The 25,635-nt window shown below is 42.6% G+C and overlaps 1 protein-coding gene across 1 annotated transcript in view; it reads right to left on the bottom strand.

Moving 5' to 3' along the window:
- The window catches only part of LOC117510438 (T-box transcription factor TBX5-like), a 44,166-nt gene that overhangs the window by 3,298 nt on the left and 15,233 nt on the right, over positions 1–25,635 (bottom strand). The window contains exons 6-7 of the mRNA XM_034170133.1: positions 8,114–8,266; positions 6,102–6,193 (exon numbers count right to left, since the gene is read on the bottom strand). Of these exons, the coding sequence (XP_034026024.1) occupies positions 6,102–6,193; positions 8,114–8,266 (245 nt within the window). The remainder of the gene's footprint in view (positions 1–6,101; positions 6,194–8,113; positions 8,267–25,635) is intronic.

The following is a 25,635-nucleotide window of genomic DNA, read 5'->3' on the forward strand; positions in this document are numbered from 1 at the left end:
CATGATCAGTGTCTTGGTAATGTTCATGTATCCATCCTCTCACTTGTCTGAAGATGCCTGGATGGTTTATATGTTACACTAGAGGGGGCACTTATTTATTCACACCATCATTTTAGCTTTTAGATGTTTGTTTCTTTTAATTCAAGATGTAACTTCACTGTGAGTTTAAAGGGCATCATTTTAGAAATTTAAATATGAAAAGCCTGATTTTTTCTGATGTCACAAAAATTTCAAACATGTAAAAGCTGAAGTGTGCACAAATGTTTTCACATCACTGTATGCTTACTATTAAATTATAATAGAGTCATACATCACATTTCTGTTGGTCACAGGAACTTTGATCTTGGGCTGCCGTTTGTCTTGACCTGTTTTTTCAGGGTCACCACAGCAGATACAGTGTAGATCCACACTGGGATTTGTCATGTTTTGCACTGGATGTCCTTCTCAATGCAACTCCAGTTTTACCTGGACAACTTAACTTCTGAGAGCTGATGGGATCAGGCAGCTGGGTGGTGCAATCTATGAGTACTTTCTTGTGAGTTTTTGTTTGTTTGTGTTCTTTTGTTTTTTTGACTGATTGATCTGTTGTGTTTGCTGTAGTTTTTCTTCATTTTTTTTCCACTCTTCTACTCCTCTGTTCTCCATCCTTCTCTTCGCCCTCTTGTTGAACAGTGTGGCATGTAAGGGGCAGTGGGCCACATCTTTGTTTCCCTGTGCTAACGACACTCACACGTACCTCTGCATGTGCACACACACACACACACACTGAGATAATTCACCACTCTAAAAATACACATCCATCCGTGTGACTTCAGCACACAGAACAACAACACAGACAATTACACACTCACAAAAAAAAAAAACAAAAAAACGTGCAATGAACCCGTGTGGCCGAAAGGGTGAAGGCAGAAGCAAAGCTTATAGATACCCTCCCCTTATACCATAAAAAATAAAGAAAGTAAAGAATGTATACATATATAAATATATATCTCCTAACAACAATACAAAAGAAATGTGCACAAACAAAACAACTCAGACTGTGCACCAGAATTTTAAAAGACAACCAAACGAACAACAGTACATAAACCCAAGCACAACAAAATGGTAAACCAAATTTTTCAAACTATAATGCTTACGTATATTATTTTTGTAAAGCCTTTTAAAGCCAACTAAAGTACCAAGTAACTTAATATTGTCAGGACAATTATTCCAAAACACCGTGACTTTTTGCAGTAGTTCTGATCCTTAGTTTCTCAAATATTAATGTCCCTCTCAAATTGTAGCTGGAATCCCTCATTTTAAACAGATCCTAGACATGTTTAGGCAGGAGTTTGTTTTTGACTTCATACATAATTTATATTGTGATATAATCAACCAAGTCCCAGAATTTTAAAATTTGCAAACCAGCAAATAATGGATTTGTTGGCTCATGATATGGCTTATTACTGATAATTCTTATAGCTTTCTTTTGCAATAGAAATATTGGATTAGTATTAGTTCTACATGTGTTTCCCCAAACCTCAACACAATATGTCATATGTGGAACAAGTAATGATACAAAATAGCCAAAGAATATTGGGAGAGGAAGTCTTGTGCTTTATGCAGAATTGCAATGACTTGACATTTTAGATTTGACATAGTTAATATGCATTTTCCAGCTTAATTTATCAACAATATAAACACCAAAAAATTTTGTATTTGTTATAATTTCAATTTCAATATCATGTAATAATAAATTTCTGCTTAAGTACTACTACTACTTCAGATCAGCCCCTCGCCCCACAGCAGTTCAACAGCACACACAGAACTCTCTCTCTTCTTTTCCCCTTCACAGTCTCTTTCCCATCCTATTCTCTCAGCCTGCCTCAGTCTCAACCTCTCCAATTGGCTTATTAAAATCTTTCAGCTTCCTGGCATACCAAGGGCACAACATAGATGCAAAGCCAACATGACCCCCCTAACCCTAACCATAACCCTGACCATGTTTCATGCTCAAGACTCTCTCTGTAATCATGCCATAGTGCTGCCACGTGATCCAGATTCTCTTTACCCGCCTTCTCCAGTTCAGCTGCCCAATTTGCTCTGTTGATAAAGCTGGAATGTTATCTCTTAAGTTAACATTACAACTTACAATGGATTCGGACACAACTACGGTTCTGTTGCTGTTAGATCTCAGTGCTGCATTTGACACAGTGGATCATCATATTCTACTTGATAGGCTGGAAAATCATTTTGGGATTACTGGGAGTGCCCTTGCATGGCTGACGTCATACTTGACCAGTCGTTCTCACTGTGTTTTGTACAGTAACACTACCTCTAACCTTAGTGACATGAAATTTGGGGTTCCACAGGGGTCTGCCTTAGGTCCCCTGCTTTTCTCCCTTTATATGTATAGCACCCCTTGGGCACATATTGCGGCGTTTTTGGATTACCTTTCACTGCTATGCAGATGATGCTCAGTTATACATGCCGATAACTGCTGGTATCGTTCACATAAAATCCTTAGAAGATTGCCTTGCAGCAGTGAGAGGTTGGATGTCTAGAAACATCCTACTTTTAAACTCTGATAAGACTGAAATGATGGTTCTTGGTCCAGTAAGACATCGGCATCAATTTGACCAGTTAACGCTCAGCCTAGGCTCGTGTGTCATACATCACACTGACAAAGTGAGAAACCTTGGGGTAATTTTTGATCCTTCGTTGTCCTTTGGCCTCCACATTAGAAATATTACTAGGACTGCTTTCTTCCACCTGCGAAATATACCGAAGATTCGTCCTATCCTGTCTATGGCTGATGCTGAGACCCTGATCCATGCATTCATCTCTTCTAGATTGGACTACTGCAATGTTCTATTTTCTGGTTTACCGCAGTCTAGCATTAGAGTTGTATTTGTGTTGGCGACCCTCCTGTCCTGTGCGCCAATAGCATTTCTTGTATATTCGTCTGTGAATTGTTCTGTGAATTGTTCTGTAATTTATGTCTGTAGCATGGCCCAAGCAGAGGGTCACCCCTTTGAGTCTGGTCTGCTTGAAGTTTCTTCCTCAGAGGGAGTCTTACAACTGTTGCTCTGGGGGTTGGTAAGGTTAGACCTTACCTGTGTGAAGTGCTTTGAGGCAACTCTGTTGTGATTTGGCGCTATATAAATGAAAATAAATTGAAATTGAAAACATTTCAATATCTCATTATGAATGGGAGATAAACCCTTTTTCTCCAGGTTCTTAGTGACACTGCAGAGGCAATTTTGTTCCATTTTGTCAAATATGCACAGTGTCTGTGTACAAAACACCAAATAAAAAACATTTACCCCTGAACCTATTAAAGCCAGGAGGGCCCTGCGGTGGGTCGGCACAATAGTGTTCACAATGCTTTATAATTACTCTCTCAATTAAAACAAAAAAGTAAAATAAAAGGCAATTCTCACAGTGAACATCTGTTGAAAGCGTACCATATCTCTGGAACAAACAGCAGTAATGCAGCACCATGACATCCGAGAATAAATTCAGCAAAAGTACAAGAAGCCTTCCAGGATAAAGTGTCACTTCTTTGACATCACTTCTGCACAGGCTTTGAATATTTAAAAAAAAAGATAAATTTAATTGATCTGGTATTTCTCATGCAGGTAAAGGGTGGTTTCAAGCCAAAATCAACCACTCATTAATAATATCTGCAATCTCTTCTTCATTCTACACACATTTTAGATCCATAAGTCTGTCAATTAAAAAAAAATTATCATGAAAGTGGGATCTGTAAAAGTGCTGGTTTTAGCTGTGGAAAATGAGAGGTTAGCGTGGATTTGAGGTTAAAACAGAGAGGTAATGATCTGTTATTGAAAATATCTAGATTAGTATAGACAGGGTCTGAGACCTAATTATATGTGTGGGCGGGGCCTACACGTAGCCATTCTTCACTGTTGCTGGTATATTAGCAGCAGCAAAGCAACACAGGTCTCAGGGATCAGCTCTTTGCCCACATCTGTCCTCATCACTCATGACTAGCATGATGTAATTATTTCATTGTGGTGAAACATATGGGTATAATAAACAAATAATAGTAAGTCCCTTTGGCTACTCCCATGTTTTCACTCAGGGTCACCACAGCAGATCGGAGGTGGACCTGCATGTTGATTTTTACACTGGATGCCCTTCCTGGCACATCTCCATATTACATGGAGAAAGGACAGGTGTGGGGTTTGAACCAGGAACCTTCCACACTGAAAACATTAAATTAAAATTAAAACATTATAATAATATCCATGTCCCCAAAGCATTTAGGGTGATCAAGATGGAAAAAAACCTGTAAACCCGAGAATCTATATTATAATGGTTCAGTGGCCTCTGTGTGTGTGCGTGCATGTGTATGGCTTCAATCACGGTAAAACCGGGGTCAGCTGATATTTGTCGTTTGGTATGCTTATGTATTTTGGGTCAAGGATGAATGCTGCGAAAATGGAATGTTGATCGGACTATTTTTGGAGAAATTAGCAATTTTAGCTAACCAGTAAATAATTGACATCGTGCTGCAATGTACCATGGGAGTTCAGGGTTTTGAGGTTTTAAATGTTATTATTGTGGTTCATGTTAGTTTAGTGTTGTTAGTGTTATTGATTTAATGTGTTGATGTAGTTCAGTTGGTTTAGTTAGTTTAGTTCAGTGAAATTGTATTTCTTTTGATGTCTTCTGCCACTGTCTCTGTGCATGTGCAAAAATGAAAAGCACCTGATTGCAGCAGAATGCAGAAAAAACAAACACTCTGTGACTGGAGAACTGACATTTGCCATTTGGTATGCTTATGTATTTTGGATCAAGAATGAATGGCGCCAAAACAGAACATTGATAGGACTAATATTTTTGGAAAAACTACGGATATTAGCAAATGTTGCTAATTACATTCTGGATTACCAGCAGGGGGTAGCAAGTCATCTTTATATTAAAAGTGTGTGTGATACTATTTATTAAGTACATAATATATTTGCAAATACAATAAAAATACATGGTTGACACAAGAAAGTGAAAACACTTATTTCCATTGTTGTCCATTTAAAAATCAACTGAGAAAATAGAATTAATAATACTGACAATAATGGTAATGATGACAATAATAGGGTGTATATGATAACAAGAACCTAAACAATTTATAAATACATTAAGAGAGTAAATTAACATTAAAAATACATAATTAACAGGAAATAGCGTTTAGTTCCTCTTCTAAAAATTGTTGAGGTCTAAGGTTCTAAAAACATTCTGAACTCACATGCCATTCCAACTCATTATAGAAACTTTGCACAATTTATTAACACCCTAGAAAAATGTCAGCTACCTATTTTATAAACCCTACCCTATTTAGAGCCCAGGGATCTCCCCCCCCCCATATATATATATATATATATATATATATATATATATATATATATATATATATATATATATATATATATATATATATATATAATTTTTAATTGTTTACATTATTTTTACTGAATACATAGGTGCCTACAGAGGAATTAAGTTTCAATTTGAAAACATAAAACATCACAGATTTGACTGGATTGACGTTACACAAGAAATTTACAAAACGCAAAAAGTGTCTCTTCAACTAAAATTGCAAATGGACTAATTTTATAGAACCTGGTCTAAATGGACAGAATATGTCAAGCCTATAAGACCTGACTTTACGTAATGCTGCTGTTTAAATATCGATGACTGCTGTTATTGATGATGATGCTATGTTAAAAAAGATGATGTTATGTTAAAAGGTGCCCCCACCCCCACTGTTCATGTTCCTATTTCTGTTTTTGTAAAAATGTTAAAATTCTTCAATAAAAAGTAAATAAAAAACATCACAGATTTAATGGAACTAAAGTAGGAAAAATTATTGCCTACACAGTTTATCCACTAGGTTCAAGTCAGAAGAACAAACACACAATAGGATGTGAAATTGTTAAAACTGGTCATTAGAAATCCTAAATTGACACCTTTTTAAAATGAAGTCAAGATTAAGATTAGATGATCTGTCTGAATTCCTCCAAATAGTGCTGCTGCATATGGGGGTGGAGTGAGAGAAAGAGTTACCCATGGATGGTGGAACACAAATCTGAGCTCACCTTTGTAGTTTGGCCATGCGGTGCAGCTCATTGTCATCACTGCCTCGGAAACCTTTTGCAAAAGGATTGTTCTCTATCTTCAACTGAGTAATCTGAAAGAAAAAACCAACACATAGCCGACCTTTAACTCGGGCAGAGACAGAAGCAAAATGGACACACACATGGCCCTCTGGGTGCTCACTCACAGTTTTTAAAGCTTCTTTTCATTCACTCAGAATAAGTGGTTTACTATCAGTCAGAGGCAATGATGTTAAAAGCAGTGAGACTACGGACGGCCAACATTCCTCAGCCGCTGCTGTTCGTAACGGAATGGACAGTGTTCTCGCCAGCTGACACAGAATAAACAGTTTATCCAAACAGTCGCTGGGTTTAAGGATTTCAGGCCAAAGCTTTTAGGGGTCCAAAGCTAGAAGCTTTGATGTTAACCCTTCAGACTTTCCTTCATGATGTCATGGAGGAAAACATTTTGCAATATTTCATTCGGCTAAGGTCCTTCATGCAACGGACAAGTGGGCTGAGCTCAGGGCTAAACAAACTCTGAAGTGTTGAGAAGACTGACAACCTCTGCTGCCATGAACCTCCAGATCAAGAGGATAATAAAATCTCAATTAGTGAAGCTGCGTGTTAACAGTTCGTGTTGTGAATTACTGGATTAATTTACACTTTATTTTGACAAAATTTAATTGCCCAGTGAACTGGCAATAATCTCAACATCTAATTTATCAGAAATGACTTTTGACTACTGCAACAACAATAAAAACAACAAGAACAGTACAAACCAATTTGTAATTTAAGAATTATGGCATGATCCTCCATTTGTGACTTTGTAGAAACTAAGTAATCTAGATTTTTATTAACCTGAAAAAGCCCATTATTATCTTTAATATACAGCTTTCTTCAACAAATAGACATGATCTGTGACATTTAATTTTTTTATTTAGAAAATTTACATTTGATAACTTTGAATGTGTTATTTTACATACATACTAAGATTGAAAATAACTACAATTACACAGGAAAACTAGGGTGTTTAAGACTTTTGCACAGTACTGTATATCCTATAACGATATTTATAATAACTAACAATAATGTCAAAAAAAATGCATCGTTTCATTACAGATATGCAGTATTTTTAAACCATTCTGATCATGTTAACAGACACAACAGTTCAATTTAAAGTACATACTGTATATAACTAAATAGTTTGGTATCAATGTTCACAACTGTATAGCCTTGTTTACAGAAGTTGTTTCTTCCAGTATACAGCAATGAAATTTCTTTCATGTACTGTATATTTGATGTAAATCATTATATTTGAATTGTACAATACATAAAAACAGTCAAACATTGTTGAGGTTCTCGTTAGATACACCATTAAAAAGCTATACATTAATAATTACAGCTGTTCACTGGCATCAACACATCAATTTTAACAAGCAGCATTTTTTGCTATTTAGAAATAAAGCTGTATCTATTTACGCACTGTTTAAACATTTTTAATTAATCATGTACAATGAAATATAATCACATTTAGGTTTACTGAGCAGAATAGGTTGCAGCCTTTCGGTGGACCTGAGGACACTCGATCAGCATAGATCAAGGGAACGCAACACATTGTTACAGACCTATACTCCCCCACACTCACACCCAGGCACATACTCACAAACACACACAATTTATTTTCAGACATGTTTACAAATACAGGGTATAAATACACATAAACACTGACAACGCAAATTGAATTTCTGGATGCAAAATATAGGCAGTATTACAAACAAAGAAAGAGTGAGTGTTCATGTACATGTTTGTGTGCGCTTTGGGGGAACCACGATGTTACTGTAACACTAGTGCACACAGGGGACTTTTTCAGAATTTCAATTTGTTGCATTTATATACAAAGTTTGAATATTAGGATATAACTTGAGAAATGACCACACTCCCATTTCATATTGAGAATTTATGCACTTTGTGTTTTTTTTTCCCCCTGTTAGTGAGCCTTACTTTAAACTCACCTTGTGATTCTGGTAGGATGTTACAGCAATGAAGGCGGTCTCAGAGAACACGTGTGTGCAGAAGGCGGTGTTTTTCGACCCAAAGCCGTTGTTCTCGTCCGCCTTGACAATGTGGAGACGAGGCTGGTATTTGTGCATGGAGTTGAGGATTATCTGCATTGGGGGAGAAATGTAGAGGATTTAGGTGTTGATCAGGTGCAGCTTAAACACATGTGACCCATATTGACAGAAAACTGGAATTCATTTAGGTCACACTGCCAAAGGTAAGCAAGGTCAAACTGGTAGAAGTAGAAGCAAAAACCATTTGTTTAGCCTCTAAATATCAGGATGCAAAGTAAAGCATGACAAAACATCTGTATCACTTGTAGTTACAAATATCAAAGTTTTGTATTCCATAGTACCCCACAGACACTGAGGTGATGCACACTTAAATCAATCAATCAATAAAAGCATTTTAAGTTTCTTTATAAAACAAAAAAACAAAAACAAAACAAAACTGTTTCTGTGTCTGCTGCTTTCAGTGGAAGTAAGTAGTTTCTTGCCGCTCTCCCTCTGGAAAGATAAAATTAGCATTGAAAGCAGTAGAGATTTAAGGGAACATACACAGTAAAATCACCAGTGTTAAATTAACACTGACAGTGAACATATAGTCCCACTCTGGCCAGAGTAGGACCATATGTACACTGGCAGTGTTAAATTAACACTGCCAGTGTTAGTTTTACACTGGTGATTTTACTGTGTAGGACTGCTGCTAAGTGGGTGTGTCTCAGAAAGCAATCAGGGATCCAAATATGAACTTCTGCAACTTAAATTACAGAAGTCTACCATATTTCACTTGATAACCCAACCAGATTTAATGGGATGAAGGCAGATCAAAGACTAATTTTGCACATTCGCAATTGCTGCATTTAGTGATCTTAGCAGTTGCTTAGTTAACCCACAATTGTACCATGCAAAAAAAAAAAAAGCATTGGACTTGAGACCAGGGGATCCTCGGTTCAAATCTCAGCCTGACCAGAAAATCACTAAGGGCCCATGGGCAAGGTCCTTAATCCCTGAGTTGTTCCCAGTGTGCAGTCAGTACCTTGTAATGTACTTGTAATGTGAGGCATTATTTGTAAAAGAGCGTCTGATGCAGAGGGAAAAGCGCTATATACGAGGTCTGTGAGAAAAGTATCCGACCTCTTTATTTTTTTCAAAAACCATATGGATTTGAATCACGTGTGATTGCATCAGCCAAACTTGAACCTTCGTGTGCATGCCTGAGTTTTTTCACGCCTGTCGGTTGCGTCATTCGCCTGTGAGTAGGCTTTGTGTGAGCAGTGGTCCACCCCTCTCGTCTATTTTTTATTGCGAATAAATGTCTGAACGATTTGGAGCTTTGCTGCATCAATTTTTTTCCAGAAACTGTGAGAGACCTCCAGGTGGACACCATTCAGAAAATTAATATGGCTTTCAGGGACGATTTTGTGGGGATTACACAGATTAAGGAGTGTTACTGCCGCTTTAAGGACGGCCCACAGCGTCTGAGAGCGCGACACGCTCCGAGCGCCGATCGACAAGCTCACACCCCGCTGAAACAACCAGATAATTTCCAGCGTGAAGGCTTTGTTGATCCGGGATGTCGTCTGACTTGCACAAAAAAGGCAGAAGGCGTGGACATCAGCACTTTTTCGGCACATTCCACTGTTACAGGAGTTTTTTCCATGGAAAGTAAAGCAGAGGGACGCGCCACGGAGCCGTTCATTACGCGGCACAAAACCACCTCGGTGTTGGTCTCACAGGATGGCTTTCAGGTGGATTTCATATGGCTGTTGGTGGGTTTTCAGTCGTGTGACTATCCGAGAAATTGTGGATGAGCCTGGACACGCCAGAACATGTCCTGTGAGGCTTCATCACGGCGTTGCTTTGCGCCATGCAGCTCCATCGCGACGCGCGGAACTCCGCTCCTCTTTCCATGACAAAAACTCCTGTAACAGTGGAATGTGCCATTCATTTCTAAACTGGACGCTGTCTTGATCCGGTATGTCGTCTGACTAGCACAGGAATTGTGAAAAGACGTGGACATCAGCACTTTTTCGGCACATTGAGACAGACGTGTGGAGGAGTTCCGCGCGTTGCGGTGGAGCCGCATGGCGCAAAGCAACGCCGTGATGAAGCCTCACAGGACATGTTGGGGCATGTCCAACTCATGCTCAATTTCTCGGATAAACACACGACTGAAAAGCAACCGACAGCCGTCTGAAATCCACCTGAAAGCCGTCCTGTGAGACCAACACCGAGGTGGTTTTGTGCCGCGTAATGAACGGCTCCGTGGCGTGTCCCTCCGCTTTTCTTTCCATGAAAAAAACTCCTGTAACACTGGAATGTGCCGAAAAAGTGCTGATGTCCACACCTTCTGCCTTTTTTGTGGAAGTCAGACGACGTCCCGGATCAACAAAGCCTTCACGTTGGAAATGATCTGTTTGTTTCAGCGGGATTTGAGCCTGTCAATCGGCGCTCGGAGCGCGGCGCACTCTCAGACGCTGTGGGCGGTCTTTTAAGCAGCAGTAACACTCCTTAATCTGTGTAATCCCCACAAAATCGTCCCTGAAAGCCATATTAATTTTCCGAACGGTGTCCACCTGGAGGTCTCTCACAGTTGCTGGAAAAAAATTGATGCAGCAAAGCTCCAAATCGTTCAGACATTTATTCGCAATAAAAATCCGACGAGAGGGGTGGACCACTGCTCACACAAAGCCTGCTCACAGGCGAATGACTCAACCAACAGGCGTGAAAAAACTCATGCATGCGCACGAAGGTTCAAGCTTGGCTGATGCATGAGTTTTTTCACGCCTGTTGGTTGGGAAAAAGATTCCCCTGAAACTGCTCACTGGCCACTGAACTAGAAAATCTTTTTTTTCTTTTAATGTACCAATGATTCCATAATAACTGATTTAATAGACAGAACAGACTAGAATCGCAGATGATGTTTATTTTAATTCAGCAGGGTTATACTGTGCAGAAGCCTTTTCACAGTTGCTGAGGGATCCATTTTAACATTTCAAGTATTCTGAAATTTGAAAACATTTTACTGAGCATATATGTAGAAATTAACTAGCTATAAGCAAGCTTTAGGCCTGAAACAGCTCAATACCCGATGGCAAAAATATGGCCATCGAGTATTGAGAAGGCTTTGCATCCGTCCATCCATTTGTCTGTCTGTGCTCAGCATAAGTCCAGTCCTATTACTGCCAGAGTCTTCAAATTCACAGGGAACATTCTTGGGACACAGACCTTAAACAAGTTCAAAGATGGCTAACCTTGACCTATTTTAAGAGGTCAAAGAGTCCCATTCTGTTTCCTGTTGTGAGGCTCATACGGCTGTGTGTATTTTAGCATTGCATTATATTTTTAAAATCCTGCAACATATGTAACACATTTCTGGACTTCATACAAACTGCTTTCTTTTTTACTTTCACTTTTGATATGTTGTGTGCTTCTTACCCTGTGTGCTGCTATACAATGCTGCTGGAACCTTAATTTTGCTGAGGGAGTCTTCCCAAGGGATCAGTGAAGTTCTATCTAATCTAATCTCTAATCACATAGTTGGACTATCTCTGTGCAGACAATCTACACAATAAAAGGTAGAATAGGGTGTGGCCAATAGCAAATCGTTTCTATTTAAAGCAACACACACAGAAACCTGCTCGTTTTTAAGCAATCTAGAAATGTGTTTTTAAGGTCGTCTATCATCATCTGTGGGGTACAATCTCCTTTTAGGATACCTGCTGACTGTTATTATGTTATAAATGATGTTACTTTGCTGGAAAGGTGTTTATTATAACTCCTTCTCTTTGAACATAATATTTTCTCATGAAACAAAATTCAAAGATAGAAGCTTTTATACTGTGTATAATTGCATTGCTTCTCTATTACCATTTAGCATAGCTGCATTTGCTGGTATTATGGCAAAACATTTGCTGCCCAAACAGAAAGTGTTACGTTCAAGACCACCTGTGCCCATTCTTCCTAAAATGCAGAGTTGTGTCATAGAGGCCATCCAGTGTGAAACTTACGCCAAATCAACATCAGTCTGTCTGTGCTCAGCATAGGTCCAGTCCTGTTACTGTCAGAGTTTCCAAATTCACAGGGAACATTCTTGGAACACAGACCTTGGACAAGTTCAAAGATGGCTAATCTTGACCTATTTTAAGAGGTATTTTAAGTATTTCACTCTATGCCCCTTTCTTTTTTGAGGGGCGGGGGTGACAGCCAATCAGAGTAGAGCGGCGCCGTGATGTCAGTGGCTGGTCTAGCTAGCTGCAAACTCAGTTTCTTTTGTGTGTAAATATAACCTCTTGGTCATATATTTTGTAAATCCTAGCGAGAAATAAACACTTCTAAAACTGAAAACGCTGTTGTTGGAACATGATAACACCTCTGAATTGATTTACAGGACATTTTGTGGATGTTAGCGTGGTGACATCACAGGCTGGTCGCGCTAGCTGCAAACTCCATTTCATTTGTGTGTAAATGTAACTTTTTGCCATATGTTATGTAAAAGCTAGTGAGAAATAAACCTAAAACTGAAAACATTTTTGTAAACTGATAACATCTCTGGAGTGATTTACAAAACATTTCACGGACGTCAGCGTGTACGCTAACTTCCGCTAACACAAGGCCAACTTCTGCTCTTGTCAAAAGCTCATGTATGCGCGCGCACACACCCTCTTGCAGATGCTGTTAAAATGTAAGTATTTTTATGATTGATTGATTGACTGATAGAGGAGCTTTATTGAACATCTACAAATTGTACATAAGACAATAGGATCTTAATAATTAATGTAAATAACAATAATATATATATATATATATATATATATATATATATATATATATATATATATATATATCTGCCATGCTACTACAAAGCCGATCTGGAGACATACATGTTTAAAAATGTAATCACCTTTACAAGAAAACCTGTTCAGTTGGCTTTATATTTACTCATGCTGAGTCTGTGCATTCAGCCTGAGATTATTTCATGAGATACTGACAACTCCACAAGTGCTTTTTAATTGGATCACAGGGCCGTGTATGTTTGTTTATCGCAGGGGGCTCTGATTAAGCACAGTGACATGATGTGCATTAGCTAATGGACTTGAGAGGCACTGAAATCATTGCCTCTAATTTAACAGGCCTGAAAAATTGCATGTCTGTGTTTGTGTGCAAAAATGTATTATGCAAACCACAAATATGTTGACCTGAACTTGTGTTGCACACAGTCCCATGCGTATTTTTTTCCTACTCAGCGTCCAGTTTGACTGCCTTTGAAGTATTTAGGTTTATAGTATTAAAAAATGAATTACAGTTTATGAATTACATTTTTTTCTACAAATGTGAAAGTGCAAATATTTCTGTACAAACTGGTCTAAATTAGCTCAGATTTCAAAATGATAAATAGCTGATTTGATTCAGCTGCTTCAATTAAGTATTTTGTGTTTGCAGTAGTTATTGTTTTTAATCTGTGTGGCAGAGGTGGCTCTAGGGTGAGTCTGTATGGGGCTATACCCCCCATTTACTACAAATTTGATCCCTCTGCTATGAGATAAACTTGCCGCACTTAGTCACACCACAAACAAACAAAAAGTCTGGAGCTGTATAGTTAATCAAATTCCTTCAGCTTTCAACATCATCATCTTGCTGAAAAAGGAATCTTTGTACATATTAAAGGTTTCTCGCAAGCCGCATCATAAAAACCTATTGTCATATGTAGTTAGCAGTTAACAATAGTGTTAACTGCAGTTAGCAGAACCACGTTTCTAAAATTTAACCTCCAATATTGAACTGCATATGGTCATGATAACCACAGTATTTTATTTCACACGTGTCAATTCAACATAATGTCCAGTATAAATAGCAGTATGGTAGCAGGAGGTGGTAACAGTAGAAAATATATTTTTTTTCAAATATGCTTACATCCACTTCAGAGATTGTGCATTGTGTAATTTGGGAGATATTTCACATAGGAAGTGGGTGTCTACCATGACAAAAAAAAAACTGTAATATATACTGTAATTGTAACACCTTTCAAAATATTAGAATGTAATCGTTTTGACTTCATGATTAGTTTTGATGAACCCTGCCTTGAACACAACATTTAAGTTTATGATATATAATGCTCCTGACTTGGTAGTACTTGGTTTAGAGAGTCACAAAAGCTACATAAGTACTGATATTATTACAGTGATCATGCAATTACACATGTAATTTCAAGTCACAGCATGGCAAGTTGTAGTAAATCAAGTGTCATGGCCAAGCCAAAAACAAGATCTCAGGCTAAAGAATTTGATAAAACCATTGACAATGGTTTATGTTTTTAAAGTGTTTGAAGAGCATGGCCTCCTCCTACGTTATTCACACAGTGTTACTGAAATAAAACCTTTGACAATGGTTTATGTTTTTAAAGTTTTTGAAGAGCATGGCCTCCTCCAAAGTTCTGTTATTCACACAGTGTTACTGAAATAAAACCTTTGACAATGGTTTATGTTTTTAAAGTTTTTGAAGAGCATGGCCTCCTCCTACGTTATTCACACAGTGTTACTGAAATAAAACCTTTGTGAAGGAATTGTGTTTATAAAGTTTTTGAAGAGCATGGACAAACTTTACACATAGCGGAATAGCCAGATCATTGAAAATAGACCATACTTTGTTACATTCAAGGGGTGGGGGGGTTATTTTCAAGATGTAGGATTAATTTTGATGCCAAAATGCTTGTGAATCATTTCCCAAGCAGATGTATTGAAATTCTGACTTGTGATTTTACCACCTCCTCCTAAGTATGGTCTACATCTGGAAATCAAGTAATTAAAGTTAAAAGTAAATTAAAGACAGATTTTGCATAATGTGAGACTTTCAACACCTCTGAAATTCCCTGCCCATTTCTCAATGATTTATTTAACTAGTCTTCAAAGAATATTGATTGATTTGGAAATTTTTCTATCATCCCCTGACTTGTGCTTTTCAGTCAGTACTTCCTTAAGAAAATGTCAAAAGTTAAAGTTGGCCAGTTTTGTTTTGTTCTTTTTGGTTTAGGATTTATCACAACACTGATACAGCTCTATTTGTACCATCAAAGGAAACCACAAATTAAGTTCTTCTCTCGCACTATATTCCCTCTAAAGCCCCTCAGCTGCAACAATGATCATTTACAGTACTTGTAACATTTTAAAGTAGTCAAATAATTCATGCATTTATTTCCTCTAGGCTGGACTATTGTAATTCATTATTATCAGGTTGTCCTAAAAGTTCCCTGAAAAACCTTCAGTTAATTCAAAATGCTGCAGCTAGAGTACTGACAGGGACTAGAAGGAGAGAGCATATCTCACCCATATTGGCCTCTCTTCATTGGCTTCCTGTTAATTCTACAATAGAATTTAAAATTCTTCTTCTTACTTATAAGGTTTTGAATAATCAGGTCCCATCTTATCTTAGGGACCTCATAGTACCATATCACCCCAATAGAGCGCTTCGCTCTCAGACTGCAGGCTTACTTGTAGTTCCTAGGGTTTGTAAGAGTAGAATGGGAGGCAGAGCCTTCAGCTTTCAGGCTCCTCTCCTGTGGAACCAGCTCCCAATTCAGATCAGGGAGACAGACACCCTCTCTACTTTTAAGATTAGGCTTAAAACGTTCCTTTTGCTAAAGCTTATAGTTAGGGCTGGATCAGGTGACCCTGAACCATCCCTTAGTTATGCTGCTATAGACTTAGACTGCTGGGGGGTTCCCATGATGCACTGAGTGTTTCTTTCTCTTTTTGCTCTGTATGCACCACTCTGCATTTAATCATTAGTGATTGATCTCTGCTCCCCTCCACAGCATGTCTTTTTCCTGGTTCTCTCCCTCAGCCCCAACCAGTCCCAGCAGAAGACTGCCCCTCCCTGAGCCTGGTTCTGCTGGAGGTTTCTTCCTGTTAAGAGGGAGTTTTTCCTTCCCACTGTCGCCAAGTGCTTGCTCACAGGGGGTCGTTTTGACCGTTGGGGTTTTTCCGTAATTATTGTATGGCTTTGCCTTACAATATAAAGCGCCTTGGGGCAACTGTTTGTTGTGATTTGGCGCTATATAAATAAAATTGATTTGATTTGAAATACAAACAATTCAGTATTTTGCATTTTTAGATATTTACAAACTTTCATTGCTTTGTAATAACATTTCCACAGATGTTCTCCATAAATTTTAAGGTTTTTTTTAAAGCATTGGATTGCGTTGAAAACTCCCCATATTTTTTATAGACATAGTTTATGTTATGCTGATTTTGTAGCAAGGAAGCTCAGCATGGTGGCAGTGCGTCTCCGTGAGCATGCACAGTGCAGCAGCTGAGCCCTCATGATGATTTGTGTAATGTTGAGATGTCGGCTGACTTTCATGCCTGAGCTGCCAACTGCAGCAGCGTCTGACCAAATGGACCTGCTATCAAGTTTGTGTAATTATTCTTCCTCAATGACAAACAATAGTCAAAGGTGTTTATTTAGTATGTATATTATAGCTATTACTATGGCCAATAAAGTCACTTTAAGAGGAAGTGTAATATTTCTGTTATTAACATAAAATAGGGAAGGCCAGGAACAATTAAAACAAATTTAACTACTGTTCCTGCAATTTCAAGCTTTTGAGTTATATTTTGACTCCAAATGCACACATTTATTTCAACCTGTGCAATAACAACAAGACACATTCCATAAATAAATGCCAAACACAGCAATATTACAAATGACACCAATATTGCAGCAGGTTGCAACAGTAGCTAAGAGAGTCACAGCAATAAAAGTAAAGAAGCTTCAAACAAGCCTGTACACTAAACAGTTGCATCAGAATAACTTGGTAACATTAACAAATTTTCAGTAAAATCTTTATAAAATTACAACTCAGGATTTATGTTTAATGAATAACATAAGGTTTGTTGAAAAGGAGATGAATGATGTATTAATTCAATGTTTTTGTAAATTATATGGTAAAATTTACAGTACTTTCTGGAAAGTACTGTAAATATTTTTACATATTTTTACTGTATTTTTTTACAGCGATATTCTGGCATCCACAGCTCCCATTTATGTATTTTTTTCTGCATAAAAACAACATAATTCTTAGATGTTTATCTGGACAGTGTAGCACCTTGTAATAATTATTCTTGTGAATTTAATTCATTTGGTTTGTGAGCACGGAAGTGCATATTTATTCTGTGTCACGATGAGTGTGCATGTCATTGCAGCATTGTAGCAGTTCAGCAAAGTGATTTAGTGTTTATTTTTGTTTTATATACATACATACATACATACACACACACACACACACACACACACACATATATATATATATATATATATATATATATATATATATATATATATATATATATATATACACACACACACACACACAGTACTGTGCAAATGTTTTATACACAGTTAATTTTAGGCACTTTTTATACACCATAAAATCATTAAAATTATGAAAACCTCATAAGTATTCATAAATAAATGAAATGTGGATGAATGTCAACTACAGTAATAATAGATATGAAAACTGGGTTCTATTTATGTGTGATTTTTCAATATATAACTCGCAAAAGCATATAAGTTGCAGGACCCCAAAACTATTTTAAAAAGCAATGTGACTTAAAGTATGAGTAATTGACTTTAACAATTACTTTAATATTGCATGATCATTTGCAACTGTCTGTGTGGTATTCTCCTGGGCAGTAAAATTGGCAGCCTGCAAAGCCTGAGGTGAACCAGTTACATTCACTCCCAAAATACCTATATCCAGAATGAGTCAGACGGAAAGGAACATCAGTTTGTCGGAGCCACTGCGCAGCTGCATTTATAGGCAAGCATTCACTTTTTTTGTATGTTAAGCCTATATCAAGAAAAGAGCCAAAATTTTGGAGTACTGCCATAATAGATGTTAAATAACTAGTTGTATTTGTGACATAAAAGTAAATCATCTGCATACAGAGCAACCCTATGTTGTATACTCCCACGAGTCACACCCTGGAACCCTGATAGTGACTCTATTGCTGAAGCAAGAAGTAAAGGAGGAGGGGACAGCCTTGACACATACCATGTGACAGAGTAAAATAGTCAGATTTTACATTCTTAGTACAGATAGAAGCTGGGTGGGGGAGGGGGGCAGTGGGGGAGGTATACGAGATGAATCCAAGAAAGAAATCTATTGTTGTGTGGGCCGCTGAAGAGGAGGTACTGCTGGCCCACCACCACCAGAGGGCGCCCTGCCTGGAGTGCGGGCTCCAGGCACCAGAGGGCGCTGCCGCATCATGGGAGTAGCCTGGGTGACAGCTGTCACCCATCACCAGACACAGCTGTTCTACTCAGCACCGAGGTATATCAGGAGGACGGCGTCTCCACCTCAGTGCCGAGATATCGCCTAAGACCAAGGTAGTATTCTCTGCAGTTATACATTGCATCATCAGCTAAGACTGTTAAAACCTTTTTCAGGACTGGTGACTACTGACAACCTCATTCTTTGGATAAGTACTCACCTTCCTGCTATACTTTGCCAAGAGGTGGAGGCGGCTTCTCCCCTCTCTGTTACTGGGTGCGTTCATCCACTCCTGTGTGTTGTTGCTCCTCCTGCCAGCAGTACCGGATCCGACGAGCGGAGGCAGTGGCCACCTGGGAATTCGGGACTTGGCGGTTCCAGTATTTCCAGGGTTCGGTGGCAGAGGAGATCTGGGTGGTTCCGGTTCGACTGAGACAGACGTCTCCTACCTTCGAGCCTGCCCACACGACACCAGCGGATTCGACCCCAAATTGTGTTTGTTGTATTACTCGTGCTTGTTTCAGTAGTAAATCTTGTTATTTACTCTCTCCATTGTCCGTTCATTGCGCCCCCTGTTGTGGGTCCGTGTTCCTACACTTTCACAACAGGATATCTCGGCCAGCGTCATGGATCCCGAGGGGCGTCAACCGGCTGTTGAACGGCCAATGGAAGACCAAGGCGCGGCGGAGGCTTCGGGAGGGGTAATCGGTGAGTTGCAGCGGATCCTCACCGCTTTCACCTCTCGGATCGACTTAATGACCGAGCAGCACGTTCTCCTAAACCGCAGGGTGGAGGCTCTCGCCGCACAAGTGGAGGCGCGCCCTTCGGGCGCCGCTGCGGCTCTCCCTCCCGAGGACCCTGCGTGCGAAAGTAACGTTCCACTGGTCGTTCAACGGTCCCTCCCTCCGTCCCCAGAAGCATACATAAGCCCTCCAGAACCGTACGGAGGCTGTGTGGAGACGTGCGCGGACTTTCTTATGCAGTGTTCGCTCGTCTTCGCTCAGCGTCCCGTGATGTACGCGACTGATGCTAGCAAAGTAGCTTATGTGATAAATCTGCTTCGCGGGGAGGCACGCGCTTGGGCTACAGCACTCTGGGAGCAGAACTCACGGCTCCTTCATACATACGATGGGTTTGTACGGGAGCTCAGAACGGTGTTCGATCATCCCAACAGAGGAGAGTCCGCTTCAACCGCACTACTGTCCATACGACAGGGACGTCGGAGCGCAGCTGCCTATGCAGTCGCCTTCCGCATCGCGGCGGCGAGATCCGGCTGGAATAGCACTGCCCCCGCGCTGCCTTTGTAAACGGACTGTCTCTGGTCCTAAAAGAGCACCTGGTGGCTAAGGACGAACCGCGGGATTTAGATGGGCTCATCGATCTAGTCATACGACTCGACAACCGGTTAGAAGAACGCCGTCGGGAACGAGGCGAAGGGCGTGGCCAGGCACGCGTCGTCCCTCTCCCTTCCGGGTCCGATCGAGCTCCGCCCTCCCCACGCTCCTCTGTTCCTGCGCTCCGTGCGCCTATGGCTCCCCCTGCTGACGAAGCTATGGACACGAGCAGGGCAACATTTAGGGCACCTGGAGCACAAAGGAGGCGGGCCCACGGAGCTTGTTATGTTTGTGGCTCGAGTGAGCATATGGCAAACGACTGCCCCGAGCGGTTAAACTCCAACGCCCGCCCCTAGAGACTGGGCCAGGGGTGGGCCAAAACATTCACGTGGGACACACCCACATTGCTACACGACTCCCAGTCACGATCCTTTATGAGGATTCAACCCTGAAGGCCCCAGCACTGGTGGACACGGGCTCTGAGGGGAATCTGCTTGACAGTAGATGGGCCAGGGAGATAGGGCTCCCTCTGGTGGCTCTTACCTCGCCTGTGCAGGTTCGGGCGCTAGATGGCTCCCTACTCCCACCAATCACACATAAGACACCTCCAGTAACTCTGGTGGTGTCAGGTAACCACCGGGAGGTGATCGAGTTCTTCGTGACTCAGGCCACCTCCCGTGTGGTTTTAGGGTTTCCATGGATGCTAAAGCACAATCCCCGGATTGATTGGCCGTCCGGGGTAGTGGTTCAGTGGAGCGAAACCTGCCATCGGGAGTGTCTAGGTTCCTCGGTTCCTCCCGGCTCCCAAGCTAAGGAGGAGGTCCGAGTCCCGCCCATCTGAAGGCGGTGCCAGCGGAGTACCATGACCTCGCTGATGTGTTCAGCAAGGATCTGGCTCTCACGCTTCCTCCTCACCGCCCGTACGATTGTGCCATTGATTTGGTTCCAGGCAGTGAGTTTCCGTCCAGTAGGCTGTACAACCTCTCACGGCCGGAGCGTGAATCAATGGAGACCTACATCCGGGACTCATTAGCTGCCGGGTTGATCCGGAATTCCACCTCTCCGATGGGTGCTGGTTTCTTTTTTGTGGGTAAAAAGGATGGCGGGCTTCGTCCATGCATTGACTATAGGGGGTTGAACGAAATCACGGTTCGCAATCGATATCCGTTGCCCTGTTGGATTCGGTGTTCACCCCTTGCATGGAGCCAATATCTTCACCAAACTTGATCTTAGGAATGCCTATCATTTGGTTCGGATCCGGAAGGGAGACGAATGGAAGACGGCATTTAACACCCCGTTGGGCCATTTTGAGTACCTGGTCATGCCGTTCGGTCTCACTAACGCTCCCGCGACCTTCCAAGCGTTGGTAAACGATGTCCTGCGGGACTTCCTGCACCGGTTCGTCTTCGTGTATCTGGACGATATACTCATCTTTTCCCCGGATCCTGAGACTCATGTCCGGCATGTCCGTCAGGTCCTGCAGCGGTTGTTGGAGAACCGCCTGTTTGTGAAGGGCGAGAAGTGTGAGTTCCACCGCACTTCTTTGTCCTTCCTGGGGTTTATCATCTCCTCTAACTCCGTCGCCCCCGGACCCGGCCAAGGTTGCGGCGGTGAGAGATTGGCCCCAACCTACAAGCCGTAGGAAGCTGCAACAGTTCCTCGGTTTTGCTAATTTTTATAGGAGGTTCATTAAGGGCTACAGTCAGGTAGTTAGCCCCCTGACAGCCCTGACCTCTCCAAAAGTTCCCTTCACCTGGTCGGACCGGTGCGAGGCCGCGTTCAAGGAGTTGAAACGGCGCTTCTCGTCTGCACCAGTTCTGGTGCAGCCCGATCCTAGCCGCCAGTTAGTGGTTGAAGTGGATGCCTCGGACTCAGGGATAGGAGCGGTGCTCTCCCAGAGCGGGAAGACCGATAAGGTCCTTCACCCGTGTGCCTATTTTTCTCCGCAGGTTGACCCCCGCTGACGGAATTATGACGTCGGCAATCGGGAACTCCTTGCTGTGAAAGAGGCCCTCGAAGAGTGGAGACATCTGTTGGAGGGAACAGCCGTGCCATTCACGGTTTTCACTGACCATCGGAACCTGGAGTACATCAGAACCGCCAAGCGTCTGAACCCCAGGCAAGCCCGCTGGTCACTGTTCTTTGGCCGTTTTGACTTCCGGATTACCTACCGTCCCGGGACCAAGAATCAGAGATCGGATGCATTGTCCCGGTGGCATGAAGATGAGTCAAAACGGAACCGTCGGATCCCCCGGATCCCATCATCCCGGAGTCCGCTATCGTGGCCGCCCTCACCTGGGACGTGGAGAAGAACGTCCGGGAGGCCCTGACCCGTGTCCGGACCCCGGAAACGGACCAAAAAACAGACTATACGTCCCACCAGAGGCTAGAGCTGCAGTCCTGGACTTCTGTCACGGTTCTAAGCTCTCCTGTCACCCAGGGGTGCGAAGGACCGTGGCAGTCGTCCGGCAACGCTTCTGGTGGGCATCCCTGGAGACCGACGTCCGGGACTACGTCCAGGCCTGTACCACCTGCGCCAGGGGCAAGGCCGACCATAGGAAGACCTCAGGGCAGCTACAGCCATTGCCCGTGCCTCATCGCCCCTGGTCCCACATCGGCCTGGACTTCGTCACGGGTCTCCCGCCGTCCCAGGGAAACACCGTCGTCTTCACGATAGTGGACCGTTTCTCCAAGGCGGCCCACTTCGTGGCCCTCCCGAAGCTCCCTACGGCCCAGGAGACAGCGGACCTCCTGGTCCACCACGTCGTCCGTCTGCATGGCATACCATCAGACATCGTCTCCGATCGCGGTCCCCAGTTCACCTCACATGTCTGGAGGAGCTTCTGCCGGGAACTGGGGGCCACGGTCAGCCTCTCGTCTGGGTACCACCCCCAGACCAACAGGCAGGCAGAGCGGGCGAATCAAGAACTGGAGCAGACACTTCACTGTGTGACAGCCGCGCACCCGACGGCCTGGAGTACCCACCTGGCCTGGATCGAGTACGCCCACAACAGCCAAGTGTCATCAGCCACCGGCCTCTCCCCGTTTGAGGTGTGCTTGGGGTATCAGCCCCCCTTGTTTCCGGTGGTTGAGGGAGAGGTCGGTGTGCCCTCGGTCCAGGCCCACCTACGGAAGTGCCGTCGGGTGTGGCGGGCCGCCCGCTCTGCCTTGTTGCAGGCCCGGACGAGGGCGAAGAAGCATGCAGACCGGCGGCGAGCCCCGGCCCCCAAGTATCGTCCTGGGCAGGAGGTCTGGTTGTCCACGAAGGACATTCCCCTACAGGTTGATTCTCCAAAACTGCAAGAACGGTACATCGGACCTTATAAGATCCTCAAGGTCATCAACCCCGCCGCAGTGAGGCTCCAGCTTCCGGCCTCACTGCGGATCCATCCAGTCTTCCATGTTTCCCGGATCAAGCCTCTTCACACCTCACCCCTCTGCACCCCGGGTCCGGCGCCGCCTCCTGCCCGGATCATCGACGGAGCACCGGCTTGGACTGTCCGCCGGCTCCTTGACGTCCGTCGGATGGGCCGGGGTTTTCAGTATCTGGTGGACTGGGAGGGGTACGGCCCGAGGAGCGCTCCTGGGTGAAGAAGGGCTTCATCCTGGACCCGGCCCTCCTGGCCGACTTCTACCGACGCCATCCGGACAAGCCCGGTCGTGCGCCAGGAGGCGCCCGTTGAGGGGGGGGTCCTGTTGTGTGGGCCGCTGAAGAGGAGGTACTGCTGGCCCACCACCACCAGAGGGCGCCCTGCCTGGAGTGCGGGCTCCAGGCACCAGAGGGCGCTGCCGCATCATGGGAGTAGCCTGGGTGACAGCTGTCACCCATCACCAGACACAGCTGTTCTACTCAGCACCGAGGTATATCAGGAGGACGGCGTCTCCACCTCAGTGCCGAGATATCGCCTAAGACCAAGGTAGTATTCTCTGCAGTTATACATTGCATCATCAGCTAAGACTGTTAAAACCTTTTTCAGGACTGGTGACTACTGACAACCTCATTCTTTAGATAAGTACTCACCTTCCTGCTATACTTTGCCAAGAGGTGGAGGCGGCTTCTCCCCTCTCTGTTACTGGGTGCGTTCATCCACTCCTGTGTGTTGTTGCTCTCTCCTGCCAGCAGTACCGGATCCGACGAGCGGAGGCAGTGGCCACCTGGGAATTCGGGACTTGGCGGTTCCAGTATTTCCAGGGTTCGGTGGCAGAGGAGATCTGGGTGGTTCCGGTTCGACTGAGACAGACGTCTCCTACCTTCGAGCCTGCCCACACGACACCAGCGGATTCGACCCCAAATTGTGTTTGTTGTATTACTCGTGCTTGTTTCAGTAGTAAATCTTGTTATTTACTCTCTCCATTGTCCGTTCATTGCGCCCCCTGTTGTGGGTCCGTGTTCCTACACTTTCACAACATCTATCGCCAAAACCAAATTTCTTCAGGACTGCAAAAAGGTACGCCCATTCCACTCTATCAAATGCTTTTTCTGCATCCAAAGAAATTACCACTTCAGGGAGATTACTGCGGTGTTTGGAGTACAGTATATTGAAAAGGGTGCGTATATTACGAAAAATAAATGCCTTCCTTTGATAAAACCAGCCTGTTCATTTGATATAATAGAAGGGAGGATTCCATCTATATGGCACGGTAACAGTCTGGCCAAAATTTTCACACCTACATTAAGGAGGCTAATAGGTCTATAAGAAGCACAGGAAGTCTGATCATTTCCTTCCTTGAGCAGTAAAGGACAGGAGGCCTGTCTCAGCATTATGGGGAGAGAATCCTGTTTCAATGATTCCTCAAAAACTGACAAAAGTAACAGGGATAATTTCATATGAAACTTATTAGAAAAACCATTAGGGAACCCATCAGGGCCAGGGGATTTTCCTGATTGTAATGATTTAGTCAATGATAAAACTTCTTCCAGATTAAGAGAAGCATCAACTTCTACTGCTTTGGAGTATCAACTGCAGGGGTTTCTAGGACATCAAGGTTTTGGTGCATATTTTCATAGTTGGGAGGAAACTCTGATGTGTAAAGAGGGGCATAAAATTATTTAAAAGCAGAATTAATTTCAGTTGGGTCAGATGTCAAACTATCTGATGTATTTTTATTTGCACAATTTCTGTAGTAAGGTCTTTTTGTCTTAGCTCTCCTGGATCTGGACAGGTGAGATGAATAAGAAATAATGTGGCCTCTAAGATAAGCCTTTAGAGTTTCCCATAATGAAGTGTTAGAGATATCAGATTTATTAGTGATTAAACAGTTATCGATAGAAGATGAAATATACTTGCAGAAGGTATATACTTTTGGTTTTGCTCCCATTTTGTATGAGATGAACTCAAAGATCTAAAACTTTTTCCACATACACAATATCACCATTTCCCTCAAATATTGTTCACAAACCAGTCTAAATCTGTGATAGTGAGCACTTCTCCTTTGCTGAGATAATCCATCCCACCTCACAGGTGTGCCATATCAAGATGCTGATTAGACACCATGATTAGTGCACAGGTGTGCCTTAGACTGCCCACACTAAAAGGCCACTCTGAAAGGTGCAGTTTTATCACACAGCACAATGCCACAGATGTCGCAAGATTTGAGGGCGCGTGCAATTGGCATGCTGACAGCAGGAATGTCAACCAGAGCTGTTGCTCGTGTATTTAATGTTCATTTCTCTACCATAAGCCGTCTCCAAAGGCGTTTCAGAGAATTTGGCAGTATATCCAACCAGCCTCACAACCGCCGACCACGTGTAACCACACCAGCCCAGGACCTCCACATCCAGCATGTTCACCTCCAAGATCGTCTGAGACCAGCCACTCGGACAGCTACTGAAACAATCGGTTTGCATAACCAAAGTATTTCTGCACAAA

The sequence above is a fragment of the Thalassophryne amazonica genome, chromosome 5 (assembly GCF_902500255.1).
Source record: "Thalassophryne amazonica chromosome 5, fThaAma1.1, whole genome shotgun sequence".
In the NCBI taxonomy this organism is placed as follows: domain Eukaryota; kingdom Metazoa; phylum Chordata; class Actinopteri; order Batrachoidiformes; family Batrachoididae; genus Thalassophryne; species Thalassophryne amazonica.